At 43.7% G+C, this 23,716-nt stretch overlaps 1 protein-coding gene across 1 annotated transcript in view; it reads right to left on the minus strand.

The window, feature by feature from the left end:
• Nucleotides 1-5,899: 5,899 nt before the first annotated feature.
• UNC79 (unc-79 homolog, NALCN channel complex subunit) overlaps nucleotides 5,900-23,716 on the minus strand; it is a 235,537-nt gene continuing 217,720 nt past the window's right edge. The window contains exons 45-51 of the mRNA XM_041757925.1: nucleotides 23,004-23,093; nucleotides 20,992-21,167; nucleotides 19,924-20,110; nucleotides 18,250-18,447; nucleotides 16,247-16,324; nucleotides 8,325-8,366; nucleotides 5,900-7,082 (exon numbers count right to left, since the gene is read on the minus strand). Of these exons, the coding sequence (XP_041613859.1) occupies nucleotides 6,882-7,082; nucleotides 8,325-8,366; nucleotides 16,247-16,324; nucleotides 18,250-18,447; nucleotides 19,924-20,110; nucleotides 20,992-21,167; nucleotides 23,004-23,093 (972 nt within the window). The 3' untranslated portion in view covers nucleotides 5,900-6,881. The remainder of the gene's footprint in view (nucleotides 7,083-8,324; nucleotides 8,367-16,246; nucleotides 16,325-18,249; nucleotides 18,448-19,923; nucleotides 20,111-20,991; nucleotides 21,168-23,003; nucleotides 23,094-23,716) is intronic.

The following is a 23,716-nucleotide window of genomic DNA, read 5'->3' on the forward strand; positions in this document are numbered from 1 at the left end:
TGGATGGATGCTCAGTCTTTGAGCCATCTTTCTAGGCCAGCTCCCCTCTAGAAGGCACCCAGGCCACCCCCCAAGCAGGTGTCTGGGGTCTCCGGTGCAGAGGGAGCCAAACTCAGATGGAGCAGTTGAGGGCCTGGCAGGTCTGGGGGCCAGGCTGTGCTGCTTCCCCAACAGGCGACTGCAGGGCTGTGTCTGGGCCCTTCTAGTCTCAAGAGGGCAAGCGGGCTGCCCCCATGGCTCTAGAGGTGAGTGTCTGGATCGCAGCAATCTCTTCTCCTGACCATGGGCTCGGCCCAGGTTTCTGCTCTGAGCCCCAGTCAGGGGACTCCAGAATCTGCACCCTCATGCAGGCAGCTGGGTGCAGGCTCCTGTCCATGGCCACCTGCCCCACCGAGGCCGCCCATGGCTGTGGGCACTTTTCCTGAGGTGTATGCACTTTCACCGGGGATGTAGACAACACCCTCGCCCCCGTGAGAGAAGGTACACACATGTCCGCCTGGCCTCTGAGCCCAGCCCTACACGGGTCTCCCTTTTTCTTTTGCCAATGATCCAGTCGGGTCCAGAAGAGACGGGCTCTCTGCTTCCTCATCCCATCTGACCAGAACTTTCTCTACATCTGACCCTCCTCCTGGCCCACGCCGTCCATGCAGCTAGACTGGGGGATGTGGTCTCCTGGAGAAGAAGAAAGAACATACCCATTTATTATTTCCCAAATGTTATCCCCGTTACAAACGCAAGGATGTGTTCGTACCATGTGAAGTCCAGATGACAGAACCTGCCGGGAGGATTTCCCCGTCGCTCATCCAGAGGCACGTGGAGGGAGCCTGGAGTCCTCATGAGCAGCACCGCAGCTTGGGAACGGCCGCACCCAGACCTGGAGCCCCATTCCCACTGCAAACTGGTCAGCACCGCGCCGGCGTCCGAGGAGCAGCGGGCACCCCTGGAGGGTTAGCTGTCACCCTTGTTTCCGACTCCCTCTCTGCCGGGTACCGGACACTGGCTCGCTTACTCTTTACAGAAAAGGCTGAAAGAGGGGAGTTACCGTCTCCGTTTTTGCTATTGACGACACCGAGGCTTGGCAAGGTCAAGGGCTCGGAGGAGGACAGGAGGAGGACGGGGCTGCGGTCGGTCTCCAGCCCAGCGGGCCGCCTGGCCTCTGCGTCTGCGAGCCCTCGGCCCGGCAGGGAGCACTGGGTCCGCCCTGCTGTCTGGAGCTGCCGACTCCCTCTGCAGAGCACCCCGGCTCGGCTCGCGGCCTGATTGTCCTCACCTGCCGGGTTTCGTCCTTCACGCTTGATTGCTCACTGGCTCCTTTCTCTTCCAAGTGGCCACTTGAAGGAGCGGAAATCAGGGCGTCCGCCAGGCAGCCCCGGGAGGCTCCCCTCTCCATCCGTCTGCTGGGGGGGGGCTGTCTGGGCCACATAATTAAAAAGCCAGCTCTTTGTTCTACCAAATCCGAAGTTTCGGCCAACGTCCCGTGTACCCTCCAGGGGAGAGCCGGCTCCAGGGGCTCACCAGGCACCACCGGCTGACCTCCGGTTCTCTGAGGTCGGGGAACCAGGAGGGTGGTTGACTGGGGCGACCTGCCCCAACCTGAAAGGAGGTCAAACAGATGCTTGGGCCTGTGGAGGGGCGGGGGGGGGGGGGGGTGGGCAGCGCCCCAGCCAGTGGCCGTGCAGGTGGGGGCAGAGAAATGATGCCGGGGGAACAAGGCCAAGAGGGCCTGAAGATCAGCCCCAAGTCCTCCTTTGCCACAGGCTTGCAGAGGGAGCCCATAAAATGAGAGGTCGGTTGTAACTGGGTGGCCAACTCACAGGCGACAGGGCAGCACAGGCTAAGTGTGAAGCAAGCCAGGCCCTGCAAATCAACCTAGAGACAACAGGATTTGGCTGAGAAGCTTTTGGGGTCTTCCTGTAGGAGACAGAGGCCAGTAGTGGGACCCATATAAAACCGGGGCCCATGCGCTCCATCAAAGAGATTTCAAACCAAAAGGTGAAATGAAAAGTTGAAGCTCATCAAGCAGAACATGCTGCGGGCCAAGTTCAACCAGGAGGCTGCCAGGTGGTGACTTTTCTACGTTATTCTACCTCTGGGTCCGGTGAATGGTGACCTGGCACTAACTATCCAACTATGTATTAGAAAGAACCAGGACTTTGGAGGCAGATGGAGCTGGATTCAAATTTTGTTCTACCTTTTTACTCAGTGATACGTGCAAGCACTGTCTCTCTGTGCTTCAGTTTTCTCATCTGTAATATGGGGTTGATAACAGATGGGCCTTCCTCACATCATTTTGTGAGGATTAGATGAGATGCCATATCTAAAGTGCCTGACATGTAGTAAGCCCTCCTACATGCAGCTAGGATTGTAAGTAACTGGGGCAAGTGTCTGAGTGGACTCTCCACAGGCCCCCAACCTAAGGGTTCATTATCATACTCTTCAATTCAGAAATTTTTATTATTTTCCATAAAACTATTATATTAAATAGGAAACTAAATGCGATTTAATGTGAGAGCTATATATATATTTTTTCAAATAAATGAATTCCCAAAGCAAAGGGGGAAAAGCTCTTGTCAGATGAAGCTGATGATGGCTTGATGAAAATTTATGATAAATGATCAGTAAACAGGAACACCAAGGTGGAGCTGCTCCTAAGAAAGCCCTCAGACTTCTCTACCCCACACTTGGCACATGTTAGCCCAAAGAGCCCAAAACCAGATAAAGGGAAGAGACATTAACCTTTACTGAGTTCTAACACTATCACAGCCAGCTGTATGACCTTGGAGAAGTCCTGTAACCTCTGGGCCTCAGTTACTTCACCTGCAAAATGGCAATCACAGTGTAGCAGCGCTAAGAGAAGAAAAGGTAATATATGTAAAGTGCTCAGTACCTAGGAGACACTCAATACATGATGGATCTTGGGGTTTCTCTCAAACTCTATTCAAGAGACTTCCTGCTTGTTGCTCCCATCAGTGGAGTGGAGTGGCCAACGTTTTATGAATAAGACTTCAGTCAACTCCTAAAGGGATCAACTCTCATGAAAATGGGGTCTGGTACTATTCCACTGAGTTCCAACCCCTCACATTACTGTTAAAACACTCAGTCTGCCCGATATACATATTTGCAAATTAATTCTACTCAAGAAGTATATGAAATGATCTGCATTGTCCAGTTACCACCAGAGGCCTTCAACTCCAACTCAGGAAAGAGTCTTGGTGGATAAACCCGTCTTCTCCAATCCGATCCAATCCTCGTTTGGCCTGCTGTAGTCTGGAAATGGGGCAGTTGCTGCAAGCACTTGACCTCAGGATGAGACCTCAGAAGAGATTGGCTGAGAACATCCTGATGAGAGGCAGAATGACCCGCTTGCAATGACAGGATGCACAGTGGAGACCGGACATCCTTGAATAATGATCATGTTTGGCTCTCGTGGCCTTGCAGGTCTTGCTTCTGAGGGACTAGCTGAAGAAAAAAACAGGTGAGTCTGCAGATGGGAGCCATCCCCTCGAGCAGTCTTCCTAAGGTGGTACAGGTCTTCCTGGTGGTCCACAGATTCTGGCAAGCCTCCCAAGTGCCATCACAGACCTCCACTCACATGAGCTTTCCATCACCCCCGGGAGATGGGTAGATAGCTCCATTCACAGAAGGAAAAATAGAGGTCCTTAAAGGCTTAATAACTTGTCCAAGGTCACCCAACTAGTAAGAGGCAGGTCCCTTGCCAACAATCATGGAGTCTGTGCATTTGCAGATTTTGGCTCGGTCTACCCTTGGGCATCTTTGAATGTTCTGTTCACACTCCAAAGCCAGTAGGATTCCACAGGGATAGGGAACACAGTCTATGCCTTAGCCCTTCTCCAAGCCAATGATCAGTACTGGCCAAGTCTGGATCAGGTAAAAATTTCTTGGAATCTCTGTGCCCTCTGTTTGGCTGTCAGGCTGCCACATGGGGCTGGGCTGTGGTAGGAACCAACAATGGCAGTGGTTGGGAGCACGGCCGTTGAGGTTAGACAGCCAGTGGTCAAGTTCCAGCTCTGCCTCTTACTAGCCATGTGACGTTGGGCAAGTAGCTTTCCTTCCCTAGGCTTTAACATGAGAAAAAGAATAGGAAGTCATAACTTTCATTGAGTGCTTACCATGTGCCAGGCATTGCTGTCTTTCCTTGCATTCTTTTATCATCTCAACAACCCTACGAAGTAGAATGTGTCATTGTCCCCATTTTACAGATGAGGAAATATTAGTAACAAAATTTCAAAAGCCTGGAGGTGGCAGGAAGCTATATCTATGCAAGGGTTAGATGTGCTTTCTCTCCATGCCTTCAGACAGGCCAGGTTCAGCAGACTCTTTCTGTAAAGGCCCAGATGGTAAATATTTTAGGCTTTCAGAGCCATGTGTCTCTGTCCCAGCTCTTTAACTTTGCCCTTATAGCAAAAGCATCACAGACCATATGTACATGGTGGGTGTGGCTGTGATCTGATAAAGCCTTAGAAAAACAGGCAGTGGGCTGACCCCTGATCTAGATGATTGGCTTCTCCTCTTACTCCTTAGGGTCAATCTTGCTCAACTTCCATCTGTCCCCTGTCTTCCTAACTCTTCTAAGAGGCTGAGTCTGACTTGCTGGGGGGTGGGGGAGGGCAGTTGACATTAAGACTAGAAGAAGATGAGGACACTGGGGGATGGGCCTGAGAGCAGTGTAGGCCCGAGAAGCTGCTTACTGGTCTCTATAAACCAGTGAAGAGCAGGGTCCCAGCAGGGACAGTATTTGGGTCAGGTTGGCAGGAAAGCAAGTCATGGTTCTCCGGGGCAAGGAGGAAGACCTGCCCGGGGGGGGGGGGGGGGGGGAATGGGCAAGACCCCAGATAGATTGTGACCGGGATGAAAGAAACATTCCAGAGAGTAGGAAGCTTTAGACAGGAGCCCAGTCAAGAGGACTGAGTTGAGGGCTCCTCTCCAGAGGAGAATGCAAATACAAAGAGAAACTGAGACAGCTGTCCGTTGAAAGAACAGGGGTTGGAGAAGAGCCTGTGGAGGACTCTGGACCTTGCCTCCTGGTAGGACGGGGCTGCCTGCAGCAGGGTGGACTTGGACCCAGGCCCAGCAAAGAGCCTGGCTGCCATTGAGCCACCACGGGCGTGTCAGCCAGACCCTCACACAGGAAGGAGCTAAGGCTGCCTCTTCAGGCCGGTTTCTGTTACCACCCCCTCCAGGAATCGCTCCACAGAAAGAAAATGTCACAGTTCAGCCCTTGCTAAGTCTACTGGGGAGCTCAAGAAAGACCTGTTTTCTTAATCAAATCCATCCCACTCAATAGACTCTAATGAAATGAGTGCTGCGTGCCAGGCCCTGGGGATCTGGAGACAGGACACAACCTCAGAGCTGTCACAGTGTACACGTGGAATTGGTATGAGACAGAAAGTTCTTGGAGGCCTAAACAAGCACAACTGGGAGCACTCTAACTTGCGGAGGCCTTTCAGAAGCACTCCTTCATAAAATAGGCATAACGATCACTTCTCTCTTCTTAATCTAGGGACCAACACGTTCCCCGCAGGCAGGGACGAAGCTGTGCCATCCTGTTATTCTAGAACTCATGTGAAACACTTAAGCACAGGAGGACTTGCTTCTCCCTGAGAAGCATGAAGGTATCAGAATTCCCAGCAGAAAAGAGAGACCTCTTAATAATAACCAACATAAAATAACATAAATAAATAAATAAATAAATAGCCTTGTGCCCTCGAGTTCCTTCCTGGAGAACAACTTCAGATGAATTGTGTACTTCTCTTACCAAATGACCTGAAAGAAAGGCCTTTCTTCTCGATAACTAGACTTTAGTTTTAAGGGAAGTTAGAAGTTTTAAAAGTTTACAAGAAAGGTATAAACTGATTTTAAAAAACCCCAGGCTCACAGAGATAATAAAAAATGCATTTAATAGCATGTCAATATACAGCTTAAATGTATAGTAAGTCTTCTTGTAGTCAGTGCATTACAGGGATAGAGAAGAGAAATATCATTTGTGAATGCACAGTCAAATGCTAAGTAGAAGTGCTGATAAATCTTGGTGCTCTTACACTATTAAAATTCCATTTTATGAAACATAACTCCGGGTGCAGTGCTCTGTGCCAGCGTGGGGAATCGTCTGGTCCAGTATGCAATCTACAGTTTTAAATTGAATTGTATACAAGTGTTAACAAAAGAATAAAATTTATTATTCACAAAACTAAAGTGGTTATCATAAAGCTTACAAGAAAAGTACAGCCTAGAACTAATGAGTTGAAAAATTAGTTTTAAAAATAATAAAACTTACTGGACAGTTTTGGAAAATGATATTATAAAACAAAGAAAACAATTGGCACAGTTTAACCACCTAATTTCTAAGTGCACTTTGTAATGGTCCTTGCAAGCTGCCACTTTTTCCCAGGATAATGACAAAAAGCTTCAGTCAAGTGTCACTGGCTTATGGTGACGGGTTTTTTTTTATTGCATTGCCAAGAGTGGATTTTAAGAAAAAACACTACAAAGGTTTCAAAAACCCTATTTATTCTCTATCATCAAAAATAGCAACAGGGGGACTTATACAACTTTTCTGTGAGTACCCACCAGTCTATTTTTTTTTCTTAAAAAAAATAGAAGTTAGTTAAAGAAAAATGATTTGGTTTTTAAAAAATAATGTAAGGAAACACTTAATCAGATAGCCCAAGGAGTCATCAGAAATATGTGTAGCAAGAAAGCTTCATTTTGGCCCTCTCCGGCCTTTGCACGTCTTTTTACTAAACTAGAAAGAGAATGTACAGTACCAATATGTTCCCCAACCTGCTTGGATCAAATTGTTTTTGTTTTGAAACCCATTATTGCTAAACCAGAGTGTTGACACTGAGAGCCGAGGAGTCCACTCATAGAGGATAAAATTGGGAGGCCGCATCTGAGGACTGGATCTCCACCTGGGCCATTTTGAACTGAGTGCACTGCAGCCACTTGCGGAGGGCTGCCAGGCCGGCGCTGCTCGGGGCCGAGCCTGGGGGCGTCCTTAGGCTGTGATGGTTCACGTTGTTCTGAATGGCCTGGAGGCGAAGCTGGAGTCCCGCAGATAAGTGCTGTTAAGGAAGGGTGAGATATAGCTAGTTTAGTTTCTTGCCTTCAAATGTTCCCGGTCCAACCAGGGAGTGCCAGCCTGGGCTTCTTCCGCAGGCAGAACTCAGCTGTGTGGCTCAGGGGCTGTGTGGCCTGGATGGGAGGGCAGTTCCCACACTTGGCAGTGTGTGGGGCCGGCGACACAGGCAAGGAACCGTGATTCTAAAGGCCCAGATCCGTCTGAGTAATGCCACTGCCATCTTGACTTGTTCAGTGCAGGGGGAATCTGGAGCTGGCACGTCGGGTGTGGGCTGACATATACTCTTGTCCTCCTGGAGCCGGTCACCACACAGGCCTGTGCTCTGCTGCCAGCGCCCCGGGTTCAGACCCTAGCTCCTCTGGGGACAATTCTGGGAATGAAGTTTTTCAGTCTGTGTTTGGATTTTCTTATGGGCAAACTGGGGAAAGTCATACTTCATGGGGTTTTTGTTTTATTAAGGATATGTGAGCTAATGGAGGGTTTAAGACAGAAGTGGGCACATGAGAGTCGCTCATTACATTTTAATCATGATCACAGTCTCTCTGTTCTCATGTTTATGCACATGAAGAAGCTGGGTTGTGAGCCCTGTTGGCCACAGATTTCCCTAAAGCTGGGGCAGGGGAGGGGTGGGATGGAGGAGGGACAATCTGGAAGAAGAAATGGTTTTCACAGTAAAAGAATGACATGTGGAACGAGGGAGCAGGTCCCTTCCCTTCTGGCTCAGTTGGGTCATTCGTTCAATGTTAGCCTTTCTTAATAGAATTCTTCCTGTCACAAAAAGTCCATTTTGGTCTTTCTTTAGAGTTTATTTATTATATTTATTTTAAGTAATCTCTACACCCAACGTGGGGCTTGAACTCACAATCCTGAGATCAAGTTGCAAAATCTATCCGACTGAGCCAGCCAGGTGCCCCACAAAAAGCCTATTTTAGTGGCCAGGCCTCAGACTCAGACTCAGATGCCCCTCCACCCACACCCTCAGACTCAGATGCCCTCCACCCACACCCTCATCGACAGTGAATAATAGGACCATGGCTTCTGCTGTCACCTGGGCCTGCAGCCTCTTCCTGGGCCCACAGAGATTCCTGCTTGATCAGCCCCCTGAGGCCAGGAGCCGGGTGACTTCACCTTTCTCCAATAGTTAGTGGAGCACCACTGAACCCTGTGAATGTTATGACCTTCTCTGGAGGTAATTCAGCTTCCAGTCCACCCAGGGACAACTTACCTTGATATTTGACTGAATCATTGGCAACCACATAGGTATCAGCTGTGTGGAGAAACACAGAAGCCTTGTTATTAGCGTTCTCCATCCCCACCCCCATAAGCGTCGCTTACTGCTCAGGAAAGCAGGGCACACAGAACCCCTTTAACATCACAAAAGGATGGGACCCTGCTGCGGAGTGATCCATTATCGGAAAAACATCTTTCCGAGGCCAAATCCCGCTGAGCTGGTGGCATTGGGAGGTTAATAAGTGCCCCCATGAGTGCTTGAAACACACACTTTACAGTAAATGACTGATTGTCTCTTGAAAGCTACCACACACGGGAAATTAAATGTGTATTTATTTAATTAATTCCTCACTTCCTTGAAACAGAATTTCCTCCACAGGATCTCTAAAATTGAATCCCTGAGTAGGATGGTGACTCTATTGTTAAGAAAATATCACAGGGAAGTGGCTGAGATGCTTCAGGGACAGAAAAAAGCAAGCCTGGAAGGAGCCTGGCTGTGATCTGGAAGGTGGGACACAGCAAGAGAGACGGGCCAGAGGTCTGAACAGTACTGTCACACACAGGCGAGTGGAGGGGCCCTGCTCTGGCAGAGAGCAAGGTGCTCAGACTGTGGGCATGTGGGGAGCCTTGCCCTTCTGCTGCCTCTCCCGCCCACCCTGAGCCTCTCTGCTGTGCCCTTCCTTGGAGGTCACAAGGTGTCTGTCCAGCAGCAGCTCTCCTCTCCCTGCTCTGGTCTCTCAGCCATGGTTCTACCTTCTAGAACATAACATCTCATAAATTCAGAAGTTGGGGACAAAACAGTGTTTTCCAGAGTCTGTTCCACAGCACTCCAGTTTGGTGGGTTTAAATGGGGGTGGGACGCTGGTCCAACAAGTTGGGAAACGCTAGGTTCCTTATTACAGCACTGCTCAGATCTTTAATACACTAACATGCATCATACCTCTTCACTGTATTCCTTCCAACCCTCTGCTCCTGTTCAATAGAGGAGTACAGCTGTCATTTGTGCCCCCTCAAAATAGACACTGTAGTCCCTCCCCACGCTGCTTTAGAAGGTGACCTTATTTGGAAGAGGGATCAATACAGATGTAATTAGTTAAAATGAGGTCATTCTACGGTAGGGTGGGGTGGGCTCCTAATCCAATATGGCTGATGCTCTTATAAAAAGGGGAAAATTAGGACACAGATATGCCCACAGGGAAAGCACCAAGCAAAGATGCAGGCAGGGGTCTACAAGCCAAAGAACGTCAAATATTGCCAACCAACCCCCAGAAGTTAGGGGGGGAAGGATGGAACAGATTCTCCCTCACAGCCCTCAGAAGGAACAACTCTGCTGACCCCTTAGCCACAGCCACGGGCTTCTGGTTTCCAGAACTGTGGGATAAGAAGTTTCCGTTTCAGCTGCCTAGTTTGTGGTACTAACTAGTAGGGCATGACTGTCAGGGCAGCCCTAGCAAATGAATACAAGGGCACACTTCAGGAAGCAAGGTGGCAGTGTGCCAAGGGGTGAGGAGGTGGTAGGGGTTCAGGTGATACTGAAGTATGGGCTCTCAGGAGAGGGTCATGAAAAACAAGTTTAGAAAAGCAGAGGTGAGACCCCTCGCCATCCACCCATGATGATCTGGGTTGCCACATTAGGGGATTTGGATTTATTTCCAAATCCAATAGAACTTCTGAAGAGGGGAGCCCTGTTCACTGTGAGCCAAAATGTGCTTCAAACAAATCATAGTGGCAGCAATCTGCAAGGTAGGGTGAGGAGGGATGTGGAGAATGGAGGCTGAGGCTTGAGTAGAGGCTGCCTCGATGGTCCAGGTAAGATCAGGGGTGGCTTTGGAGAGGGAAAAGGGTGGTTGGTGCCTGCAGACACAATCTGGGAGGGTCTGAGGACCCTCTTTGGAGTGAGGAAAAGGTCAAAGCAGAAGCTGAGGCTTCTAGCTTAGGCAAACTGGAGGAGCTGTGCCATGAAGGAAATGAAAGAGCTAGCAGGAGGGCTGCTGGGATGAGGGGACAGTGTACCAATGACCTCTCTGTTCACTAGTCATGGCCACGGGCTGCAGGTTCATTTAACTCATCAACACATTTACACAAGCACACACATAGACACACACAAAACTTAGTGAATTGAGAAATTACATTTCTATGTTTTTGTTCCCAAGGTCCAATCTGGCTGTGTTGCTTTGAACATTCTGCTGAGACATACAATTTGCTAATTTGATTTCCACTGATGTTGGTTCCTCAACACAGTGCTCATCCTGGAGTCATGTAGCCATGTAATACTGTCTCTAGCATGAATGTTGTGTTTGGGACAGCATATGGTGTGTACCAGATGATATAACTGGACTAAAAGTCAAAATATCAGAAAATGTAAAAAATTAAAAAAAAAAATCAGGAAATGACATTTTCTCTCTGCCTCCTCCAACCACCAAGCCTTATTAACAAACTGTGGGATTACAAAGATCAGTGACAGTTAAGGCTATGTTCTCTGGCCATTAGCAAGACCGGCTCATGTAAACATTCTGATTGAGAAAAAGTAAGCTAGTCTAATCACTTCTTTTTCTCCAGTCTGTACAGAAAAAAACAAAACAAAACAAAAAAAACCTCTAAGGGCCCTAATGCCTACAAACTTCTTTTGTTGATTTCTAATCTATTTAATATGGAGCAGGCCTGTATGCCTCTTGGTATTTAGGAAAGACCCAAACTAACCTCCTGTTAAGATCCTGAGGGACCAAGCAGAGTAGGAGGCAGGAAGCACTAAGTACTCTGACCCTGGGAGGATACATTTCCCAGTGCTATTCTTGGGGCTAAAGGCCTGTATGAGGCAATCAAGAGGAATAGTGAGGTTGGTTTTAGAAGGGTTTTTGCTATTAGCCCATTTATGAAACATGTGACATGTCATTCTAAAATATAACTGCAAAGGACCTTCAGATTTGTGATTTATGAATCTCATAACTTCAAGTCTTCAAGTTAAATCTCATTATTATTGATAGCATTATATAAGCCAGCAGTCATCCTATTTCAGGAATGCTAATTTGACTTATTGAATAACATTTATTTCAGTTCTCTTTTGCTAGTGGCTCCTACAAAGCTGTCAGTAAGAATTAGACGTAATTTATTCTGGGTTCTGTAATGTTATAATAAAGTTGGTTGGGGTTTTTTCCTCTCTAGAAATGATATCCAGAAAACCGATGTATATTAAAAAAAAAAAAGGGTTGTTTTTCACCAAAGTAAAATTGATACCTTTCCTCTTATCTTGGTTTATGCTACAGGAAAAAATTAAAGACTTTCTGCTCAGTTAGACTGCATTCATTTCACTCCATGCTTGTTCCAGCTCTCAAAACTAAAATTAGGTGTGAAATTCTCTCTTTCAGGAAAGATAGAATAACAAAGACCAGATTTATCCTCCTGCCTGGAACAACTAAAATTCCATATGGAGTATATGAAATAATGGTTTTCAGACCGTGGGCATCAGCAGTGCAGCACAGCGATCCCTGAGGGAGAGGAAACAAGGCAAGCCCTACAGTTATCCTAGCTCACTGCCTAGAAAGCTTCCAGGACCTGAGCAGAGCCTGTTTCCCTGTGGAAAAGGAGCTGGGAGTCTAGAGAGACCGAGGTGTGTAGTTTGTCAGGCAGAGAGTACTGGAGGTGAGAGGGCTGCACAGAAAGATCCATAACGGGTCCCCCTTGAATCTTCAGCTAACTACTGACCAGTGCACACATGTGAGGAAACCACCCAAGGCTGAAGACAAAACAACCCAAAAAGATGAGTGGTGATCACACAGTGCCAGCAATAATTTGTGTCTCCACAAACTAGTTAGAGTGGACAATTATTTTTTCCTTTTTTAATTTAAGTTCTTTAACAGAATATCAAGTAGAATACTCAGAAGGCTATTACCTTAGTAGTAAAGAAATATTAGCTCTAGACAAAATGCAGCTCTGATTACCTGACAAGGCTTAAAAGCAAGTCTCAAAAGGAAAAAAATCCTTCTAAATAATTTAACTGTATCATAGAATATAGCCCAAAAATATTTATAGGGATACAAAAATATCCAGTACCCAAAAAAGTCAACTTCAAAATCTCAAGAATGTAATAAAAAATTACCAGGCATGCAAAAAAGCAGGAAAAGACCTATAATGAGAATAAAAATCAATCAATGGAGGGACACCTGGGTGGCTCAGTTGGTTAAGTGTCTGCATTTGGTTTGGGTCATGATCTCAGGGTCCTGGGATTAAGCCCCACATCACACTCTCTATTTAGCAGGGAGCCTGCTTTTCTTTCTCCCTCTGCCTCTGCCCCTCCTCCCTCACTTGTGTTCTCTCTTTCTCACTCTGCTCTCTCAAATAAATAAATAAATCTTAAAAAAATAAAAAAGAAAAGAAAAGAAAAAGAAAAAGAAACTAGAAAAGGAAGAGGAGATTACAGCCAAAATGTAATCGTCAAAAACTCAATCCAACAGAAGGCAAAAGGAAAAAAAAAAAAGAAAGAATAAAAGATATAAAACAGATGGGAAATATAGAAAACAAATTGCAAAGTGATAGATTTAGGCCCAACAATGGCACAAAACACATTAAATGAAGACGGTTTATAGACTCCCAATTAAAAGGAAGGGACTGTCAGACTGGATTTAAAAGAAATGCAACATCTAGCTATCTGCTGCCTTTAAGAAATAGACTATAAACATAAAGACACAAAGAGGTTAAAAGGTAAAATGATGTTAAAAGATAGACCATCCTAACAGTAGTCAAAAGAAAACTAGACTGCCTTTATTAATGTCAAAGTACTGTTCACTTTGATTCCTCAGATGATTCCTGAGAATGAAGACAACCACTTCAGAATCCCTTTTATTAAGAAGACATACTAATCTTAAACATTTATGCACCAAATAACAGAGATTCATAATACATGAAGCAAACACTGGTAAACCTGAAAAAAATGAATAAACAAATCCACAGTTATGGAGACATTTCAATACCCCTTTCTCAATAATTGATACAATAAGTAGACAGAAGGAAGGACACAGAAGACTTGAACAACACTACTAATAAGCTAGAATCAAGCAGCATAGGAAACTACCCCCCCAAAAAGCAGAAGGGATATTCTTTTCCAGTGCACACAGAGCATTTACCAAGATAGACTATGTTCTGGGCCATAAAACAAATCTCAATTTAAAATAACCAAAATTATATACAGTATGTTCTGTATATATACAGAATTATATACAGTATGTTCTCTGACCACAAATGGAACTAAAAATCCATAATAGAAAATCCTGAAATATTTGAAAAATAAATAACATATTTCTAAATAACTGAAAATGAGTTAAAATAGAAAGCAAAAGGGAAGTTAGAAAGTATTTTGAACTGAATATAAATGAGAACACAATATATCGAATTGTGGGATACTGCTAAACCAGGGCTTAGAGGTAAATTTATGATAGACAAAAAAATATATTATTTATAATAGACAAGAGTGAATTAAATCTAAAGTAATCAAAAGAAAGAATAAACAGAAATCAATGAAATAAAATGCGGAGAGAAAATCAATGAAAACAACCCAAAAGCTGGTTATTGTTGTTTTTTAATCAAAAACTGACTAAAATTGATACGCCTCTATACAGACTGACCAGGGGGAAAAAAGAAGAGAAGTCACAAATCACCAATGTCAGGAATTACAGAGGTGGCATACTACTGATCCTACAGATATTAAAAGTATATTATTAACAACTTCATGCCAATAAAATTGACTACCTTGATGAAATGGATAAATTCTTTGAAAGACATACAATATCCTAAAGATTACTCAAGAATAAACAGATAACTTAAATAGCACTATATCTATTGAAGCAATTGACTCTGTAATTTAAAACTCTTCTGCAAAGAAAATTTCAAGCCCAGGCAGTTCTACTGGTGAGTTCTATCAAATATTTAAGGGGAAAAAAAAACACGGTATCTATACAAACTTTTTCAAGAAGCAGAAAAGGAAGGAATACTTCCCAAATCATTCTAAGGCCATCATTACCCTGATACCAAAACCAAAAATAGTTATCACAAGCAAAGAGATTTACAGCCCAACATTCCTCATGAACATCAATGCAAAAAATTATTTTAAAATGTTAGCAAATAGAATTCCGCAAGATATAAAAAGGATAAATAATACACAGCACAACCAAGTATGGTCTGTCTCAGGAACACAAGATTAGTTTAACATGCAAAAATCAATCCATAAAGTTTACCTTGTTAACAGTCAAAAAGAATAGTCAAATAACCATCTTAATAAATGTAGGAAAAGTATCTGAAAAGTCCTACGGTTTATTCCTGACAAAAATTTGTAGCAGACCAGGAATAGAAGGGAACCTTGCTCAGTTTGACAAAGAGTACCTATGACAGCTAACATTTAATGAGCGAAGATGGATGGTTTCTTCCTAAGATTAGGAACAAGGCAAGGTTTCCCACTCTCATGACTTCTATTCAACTTGGACTACAGGATCTAGCCAGAGCAATACAATAAGAAAAAGAAATAAAAGGCATAAAGACTAGAAAAGAAGAAATTAAACTGCCTTTATTTACACATGACACAACTGTCTATACAGAAAAGCTGATGAAATCTACAAAAAAAAACCTAACACTAATAAATGAGTTTAACAGTTTGCAGGGTAAAAGGTCAATATAAAATCAGTTGTATTTCTAAATACTACCAACAAACAATAAAAAATTTAAGTATAAAAAGGCCATACCACTTATAATACCATAAAACTATGATATACGTAGGGATAAATTTGACAAAACTATGCTAGTCCTACATATGGAATCTACATGATATTGCTGGAAGAAGTTAATCAAAGCTTTTAAAAAATATATAGAGATATACTGTGTTCATGGATTGGAAGACTCAATATTGTTAAGATCTCAATTTTCCTTGGGTTAGGCAAAGATTTTTAAAAATACAACATTAAAGCATGATCCATTAAAGAAAAATTTGATAAATGGTACTTCATCAAAATTAAGACCCTCTGCTCTTCACAAGACACTGTTAAGATAATGAAAAGACAACTGCAGAGAAAATCTTTGCAAATCTCATATCTGATAAAGGACTTATGCCTTAAAATTCAATTAAAAGAGAAAAAGATCCATCCCAATAAAAAAAAAAGGGCAAATAATTTTAACAGATACTTTACCAGGCAGATACATGGATGGCAAATGAGCATATGAAAAGATGTTTAATGTCATCTGTCAACAAGGAAATGCAACTTTAAAGCATGATGAGATACCAGTACACAATTTGTAGGATGCCTAAAATTAAAGATCTTTAATTAATGATCAGTAAGATGGAGAGGTGGAAGGATAGAAGAAAAGGAAGAAGAGGGGAAGTAAAAAAAAAAAAGAATGAGAAATTAAGTTCTTTACTCTAAATTTATCACACTAGTATGTCTCTGATATCCTTGGACAGATGACAAATACTTAAACTTTCATACACTAAACAGTGATTTAGAATAGTAATATTGGAAATGAAATTAATTTACTTTAGAAAAAAGTTCTAGCTACAAAATCAAACAATGAAAGATTATTTTCCTTGGTTTTCTGGATATCTTGTAAGGTGAGGTGCCACCAACCAATTTATAGGACTATAAGGTCATTTTCAGATCAACGTTCTCAAGTATTATTTTCATTAATTGTGTTAACATGCAATCACAGTCCAACATCTTTAATCCAGCTAGAGTCAGTCACAGTGGTAGAGCAAGAGCAAAAATAACATGATAACCATTTGGGGAAGGGTTGTTATGTGAGCCTGAACTCTCCAGTCCCCGACTCTGATAGTCAAAATTAAATCAGTTTTGTTTTCCTCATCAAAGGCACATTCAAAGTAAATCCACATTTGTTTTTAGCAGCAAGAAACAGTCTATAAAAATCATAAGATTTTCCTACCTTGACAAAAATTGTTGAATTGCATTCTTGCAATGCCTCCATTAAACTAATCACATGGAGACACACCATTTCTACCATCTGAAACAACAAATACGAAAATCAGTTCCACTCCCAGTGATCCGGAAGCCTTGAAACCTCTAGAATTTCAACTAGAACCTGGCTTTAAGGAGCTCCAGAGGTTTTACAACAGTTGTGCCCTCTTTATCTGACTCAGGGCTGCCAGTGGAATTCAGGGATTAATCTCATTCATCTGCGTGCAATTCCTACCAGAGGATACATGCCTTTTGCTTCCCTCCTTCCAACTACAGAATTTGGCTGTAGGTCCTTTTCTCCATCTTGACCCTTTCTCCAGTTTCTTCACCTGGAGTGGCTGTTCACTTATTACACACCTGTCTTTGTGGCTTTGTTCTCTATAGAACAAGGCAGCCACGTTGATGATGGTTCAAAATACAGTGCAGAGGATGCTCCTCATCAGAAATTCCTAAGGCTGGGGGCACCTGGGTGGCTCAGTGGTTGAGTGTCTGTCTTTGGCTCAGGTCGTGATCCCAGGATCCTAGGATGGAGTCCCTCATGGGGCTCCCCGTGGGGAGCCTGCTTCTCCCTTTGCCTATGTCTCTGCCTCTCTCTTTGTGTCTCTCATGAATAAATAAATAAAATAAAATAAATTCCTAAGGATGGATTTTGATCACTCCAAGAGGATTTTATCAGACTGGCATATATAGTTTAATAAATTTTTCAGGATAAAACTCATCCAAACTCATTAGTAGCATTATTTGTACAAAATTCATTTGTAACAGATTCATTTTCTAACCTTTGCATACCAAGAGATTTGGAAGAGAGGTATTAATGGTGTCTAAAAACTAATGACAGTAGAAAGACACCAAATCTCTAGTTAAGGTCCCAGTTTCATTGCCTGTAAAATTACAGAACAGAATGCTTGCTCTCTAAGTTCTTCTTCAGTCTCAGACTCTATGATCTGGGAAATGTTTATCTCACAGAACCGTGTGTGCACCCTAAAACTGTCACATAAATTTCCTTTAAATTGAACTAAAATAACCTCTCTCCATACAGAATTGCCTTATAACATTTGCTTCCCCAAAGACAAGGAAGTGCTTCACTGAAGGAAATATATAATCCCCTTTCCAATTAGAGCTGAGAGAAAATGTTTCTTAGACTATTATCAATCAATCAAAAGTCATTTCCAGGATGCCTTTTGTGGACAGTGCATCGTTGGGTTTCTGGGCATAGGGGAATCATCATTACAATACACTCTTCCAGAACTCCTGTCCCTCACAGATGAGAATTAGATTGATAAAGCCCCCACAACCAAGATACTAACTCCTGCTTTCCCAGCTGAGAATCCTCCAAAGTAGCAAACTGAATCAAAGAACTTCCTTGTCACATCTCCACATATCCTCCACTCTTAACTTCATAGGACTAATCCAAGCTTGCTCAATGATGTGGGCTTATGCTAACAATACTCCAGGTATTTTCCAGCGAGATTTAGGGCAGCCCTTTTCTTGGTGAGCCATCCAAGTTAAAACTGAACTGGATTTGAAGATTGCCGGGCTTAAGTCCTCCCGGGGCAACTCAAAGAGGGGAAACTCTTTCCAGATTTTGAGCCCTGAGTGGAATGAACATATGTGGCTGATCTGCTCTTAAATACCACACAAGGATGACCCAATTGGCTGGGGTCTTTCCAAATTGTCTTGGAATCCAAAATCTCCTGACTTTAAGGCGTGAAACAGCTCTTAGAGGTAGAAGTTTCATATAAATTTTCTTTGGCACTAAAGAGAGTGAACAAAAGTTGTTTTTACTAAATTGACTTGCTTCCTTTGTATTTCCATCAAAATTATTATGCAAGCAGAACATCCAGTTTACAACATAAAAATCCCCCATCCATTGGTATATTACAATTGAGATCCTTAAAGAACAAGGTAATGGGAGGACTGGATGTAGGTCACGCCTTTTAGCCACAAGGAGAAACTTATTCGTGGACTCACCACTTTGTTATGGGCCATCAGCTGGAGGATGCTGGGCGTTACCCTGCTCCAAAACTCTAGCGCGGTAAGTATCGCTGTGAAGCTGAATTCATTCTGACTTTGGACATTTGTAGCTACGGCACTTTGTTCGCAATATACGGTCCAGAGCTGAGCAAAGATAAATGCGTGGAAGAGAGAGCACATGTGGAGCACGGAGGTCTGAAAAGGAGGAGACAGGAGCCGTTACCTCTCGGTGGGCTGCAGTGCTCCACAGGGCCTGCCCCACAGGGCCTTGGCCTCCTGAGCAACACAGCCAAAGCATGTCTACCTCCAGTGATCTGAGGCAGAGGAAGTGATCTAGAAGTTAAACTTGTGATTTACCACCTGAAGACAACCTGCTTTTCACTTGGTCAGTGGGCATGCATTCAGAGAAAAATGAGCATCTTTTCAAAGAGAAGGCATCTTGGCTTCAGAACACATCTACCGACCCCTTTGTCCCTTAATGACGCTGATATTCTCCTCTCTAAACTAGACTAGGAAGGATAACCATTTTACCACCTTCAGGTATTTCCTTGTCTGTAACATGGGGATAATAGGACCCCCCTGTCGTCAGGAGGAATAAGATGGTACATCTGAACTCACTGCCAGCACTTCTCAATCACACGACTACAAGTAGGAGAAATGGCAGCAGCAAAGACAGTATTCCTACCAGGGTAAGCCCCGACTGAGTGAGCAACAACAATGTCCCAGACACCGTGCTAAATAAAGACTTTTCAAAGATCACTTCCATAATTTTCAAACCATCTCCTCATCTATTTTACACACAAAAAGACTGGAGATCAGAGAGGTTGAATGACTTTTTCAAGGTCACAAATTACAAAGTACTATTGTTAGGAATCAAATACACATCTGGCCCGAAATACTGGGAACTGACTGCCTGATTCCTTCTGTAAACATCATTCAGGCCATTTGGATGGTGCTCTAGCTTATCACAGAGTTGGCTTGCTCTGGCCTATGTCCCAGCTGCTCCCAAACCCACCATGACTTCCTGGAACTGGCCTAAGCTTTCGAAGAAGCATCCTTGACTTCTCTGAACTGATTAGTACAGTGTGTCTGCTTTGCTTTGCAGGCTCATGACTGTAAAACCCCCACCTAGGGTTTACTTTATCCCCTTAAGCACATCATCTGTCTCTACAATTTACAGAGTTCCTCTGTGTAGGTCACTCTAGTGTGCACATTAGTGAGTTCCCAATTGGCCTTATTTTCATTTTGTATCTTTATATATTTATCTCTAGAGATGTGAGCTGAATAGATAGCACATGAAAAATGATAGCGAAAATTTGCCTCAAACTCATATTGGGTTCCAAAAACTGATCATAGGATTTTTATTATATTGCTAGCCTCTTATTTCTCTTCATTATTTTGAGACAGAAATGCCCAGGAAGTTAATTCTTGCTTGCCTCCATACTTAATCTTCATAAAAGTAAACTGAAAGACAATTTAAGGGGGAAGCAAAGATAGTGTAGGAATTTAAACAATTTTAAATAAGGCATTAGCACAAAGCTGCTTTCCTAACATCCACAGGAGGGCAAGTGATAAGATGCATTTTCTTTTCAGAAGAAACAAAATTGGCTGATAAGGGTTTCCATTAGCAATTTCGATGCCTATGGTCTTCAGCTTGCAGAAATCACTTACCTTTGATTGCTCTGGAAATCCAATCAGAATAACAATAAGATGGTCTGCGATATGAGAGCCTGCATCCAGAGGTATGGGCAGGCACGGAGAGGAGGCATTTGGACACACTGCATTATGAGTGAGGGAGCCCAAGAGCAGCCAGGACAGCAGACGGATGCGGGAGACACACTCGATGAATTCTTTTGGCCTGGCAGGTAGAAGGAAGTGTTAGAGGTGACTTTATGGTTTCTATTTTGTTGGGTGCTCACCAACTACTTATTGACAGAGGGCATTAAAAGTGTGATTTTATGGACAATTACATACAATAAAACACCAAGGTGACAGAGTGCCAACAAAATGATGTAACTGTTTTTCTGTTTTCCTGCTCTGATCCTGGACCTTAGCTGCTTGAGAAAAGAGCAGCTTCTGGTGATACGGGAATAAAAATCATCTTCCACCAACCTGGCTGCCCTTCCGACAGGCTTCTTTTTCTAAATTCTTTCCTTTTTTCTCATTGGAAGGTTTGACATCCCCACTAGAGGGGAAGGAATAGAGATGGGCACCTAACACACAGCCACCCACTTTCCAGCCTTCTTGTCATTTCCTCCTGCTGCCTTCCTGCCCTCCTCACCCCGACTGTCAGCCTCCCCTCCAGCCAGGAAGCTGATCATGCAAAATGGCAGCCTGAAACCAGCCTAGCACCCCTCTCCCTTGTGTCTCCACCACTTCATCTCCTCTCTGCTACGGGTTTTGTTTCAGCTGCAATCCGACATGCTCTTTGAAGGCAGAAGCTATGTAAATGCTCAATAAATACCTATTGATGTGTTTAACTAGTTCAAATTAAGAGTTAAAATGGCACTTCTAAGCTCCAAGTTTTCACCATCCACCAGGATATGGCTGAGGTTTTTGTGTGAGGGCAAGTTCCTTTCATTGGCAGCATATCAGGAAGCGCTTGTGTCCAAAAGTGCTGCCAGGTCAGCAAGGATGGAGATGAGGCTTGGTTCCCATCTTCCCAACTAATCACATCCCACTCCCATAAATCTTTGATGCATCTTCTAGCCCTTGCTGCTGAACTAATAAGGACCTTACCCTTGCTGCATTGCAGAAGGGGGATGATAGAGCCAAGGCAGATAGCGAATCACAGCTTTGTTATCTCTGTGGTTGCCCCGTGAGATTTCCATGGCTGCAATCTGAGCCAGGCCAACTTTGAGATGTCCACCAAAGGTATCTTCATGCAGAGGCTGGGAACATGTCTTCATGTGGCTCTGCAAAAGCAAATGGTATCTCATGACTTTGGCATCTGAAAAACCTTCCAGGTCATTCTTTTAAAAAAAGATCAGGCTGTCATTCCCTCACCTTCTACCACGCTCCCAAGCATATAACCCAGATTTTAGCTCAAGTGTCACTTCCTCCAGGAAGCCTTCCTTGACTTCCCTGGCTAGGTCATGTCATCCTATGGGAAGTTCCTGTACTACTGTTTTACCCTTCTTCATAGCAATTATGAAAGTCACACTTTTACTTTATCTTGTATGAAATTTTCATTAAAATTGGCCCCCACTACCAGACTATAAATTAAATGAGCACAGCTACCGTGTCTTTTTGCTCACTTTTGCATCCCTACATGTCTAGAACAACACCAGGGATATTATAGGTGCTCAATATATATTTGTTGAATTAATGCAGAAAAACTCCTTTCCTCAGTGTGGCTTAGTGGAAAGACCACTGAACTGGAAATTGAGACCTATGTTCCAGCCCCAGTTCCTCCCTAATTAGTCATATGGCTTTAGTTAAGCCATTTGCCCTTTCTGATCTGCCTCCTAATCTATGTCAAATTAGAGTGTCGAATTATACCTCTAGTCCCCAACCTTTTGATCATCATGGATTCTTCTTATTATGTTCTCTGTATTTTGAAAGTGACTATAAAACTAGCTTAAATGTTTAGGTAACAATGCTTCCTCTTCTTTATACTTTTTTTTTCCTCTTCTTTATACTTGATATTAATGTCATTTGAGCGTGGGCAACCAGACTCAGCAGTTAGTAACCAGTGCATGGTCAAGGGCCAGGGGATTTTGCTTAGGAACAATTGGGTTCAGATACTGCAAGAAGTCAGAAGTTTACATTCTGGGTCTACTTTCCACCTAGCATTTGCAAATCTATCCCTATTCCAAGAAAGATCTGGATCATCCGAGCAGAGCCTGGAAATGTAGTTGGGAGATAGAGGAACTGCATTTGTAGCTGATGACTTTCTGGGACAACTAGATCCTGTTCATCAAAAAGGCATCATTTACCGCCAGCTTGCAATCTGGCTGCTCCTTGGACCATGTTTGGATTCCCTTCTGCCCTCTGTCTGGGGCCTTCCCCAGATCTCTGAGACTATCAATCTTTTAGTTCCCTAGTTGACTTCAGGCAGGGAAGTTGACTTGTATCAGCAATTCGCCCCACACTGCAAAGCAATCAGTCAAGGAGCTCAACAACTTCACTGGGATTTTGTCCATATGCAAATCAGATTTTGTTCTAACCCTTGTCTTTAATTATTTCCTTGAAGAAGAGAGCTTTGATGCAGATCACCATGAAAGGCTAACGTTTGCATAATGTGTTATGGTTCACAAAAGTCTCTTCACATGCACAATGCCACGTCAAACCTCATAACCTTCGACAAAGGTAGATTTTAGGCTTTTCTTGCAAACGGAGGCTCAAGGTAGTTAAGTGACACTAAGTGGCATAATGAAAAGAGAATGACTGGGGAGCCACTACAGTTTTAGGTCAACCCTGACTCCACCCATTATCGGTACAGCCACCTTGAGCAAATTACCGTATCATCGTGGGCCTCAGTTTCTACATCTGTAAAATTGAGGCATCATGAGAACCAAATAAATGGTAGAATTAAAGCTATGCACATAACTCCTGCCATGTAAACATCCTTTCTTTCTTTTCCCTCTCTGCACAGGCTGGAAACTCAGTGCTCCAGACTCCCAAGGGTCCAGGCTGGTTAGACAGCACCCCAGCTGCTGCCCCAAGGAATAATAAATCCCATCCGGTCTGCTTAGTTCTCTAAACATCTCTGTGTCTTGTTCAGAGACGAGCTTTGGAAGCCCTCTTACCTTCAGTTTGGTGAGCGTGTGCATGTCTGCCATGAAGTCCAGCACTTCGTTGATGTACTGCCGCACACACTCCATCGCAGCCGTCCCACACTGAAACACAAGGACAGCGCTGGGGGTGCCCTCCCAAGTCATGGCCTTTCACTATGGCCCTGCCTGCAGTCACTGTCTCGTTCTGACTTCACACTGTTTACTAATGAGTTGTGTCAGTTTCTGGGGTTCTGACTCACTCCATTCCTCTCCACAGTCTGTGACTAACTGCCTACCGCTTGGACAAAAACTGATGAAAGGCTGGAGGTGGAGAGCTAAGACACAGGGACAGCCTAGGGTAGACAGCGTTAACCTGCTTTTTCTACACTGGGTGATCTAACTGGTTTTTGTGTGCTTGTTCTTCAACTGGACTGGATACAGAGATCAAACCTCTGTAAAGCCATTCGGATCAGAGACTTTAAGACATGAATCACCCTACAACTAGAGCAACCCTTATCCCTCTGGGGAGTCCTTAGGTACACATCAAATATGTGCCACCAAATTCCAACACCAGAAGCTTGAATCTTTTCCCATCAAAGAAGAAAAGGATATAAACAAACATCACATGTACTGAAAGAGCCCCAAATTCTTATATTCAAGTCATTTATCATTTAGCTCCTTATACACAGTAGGTGTACTATTAAATAGATAAATGTATGATTGCTGTGTTCCTGCCACGGATAAAG

Source organism: Vulpes lagopus, chromosome 6 (assembly GCF_018345385.1).
Source record: "Vulpes lagopus strain Blue_001 chromosome 6, ASM1834538v1, whole genome shotgun sequence".
Taxonomy (NCBI): domain Eukaryota; kingdom Metazoa; phylum Chordata; class Mammalia; order Carnivora; family Canidae; genus Vulpes; species Vulpes lagopus.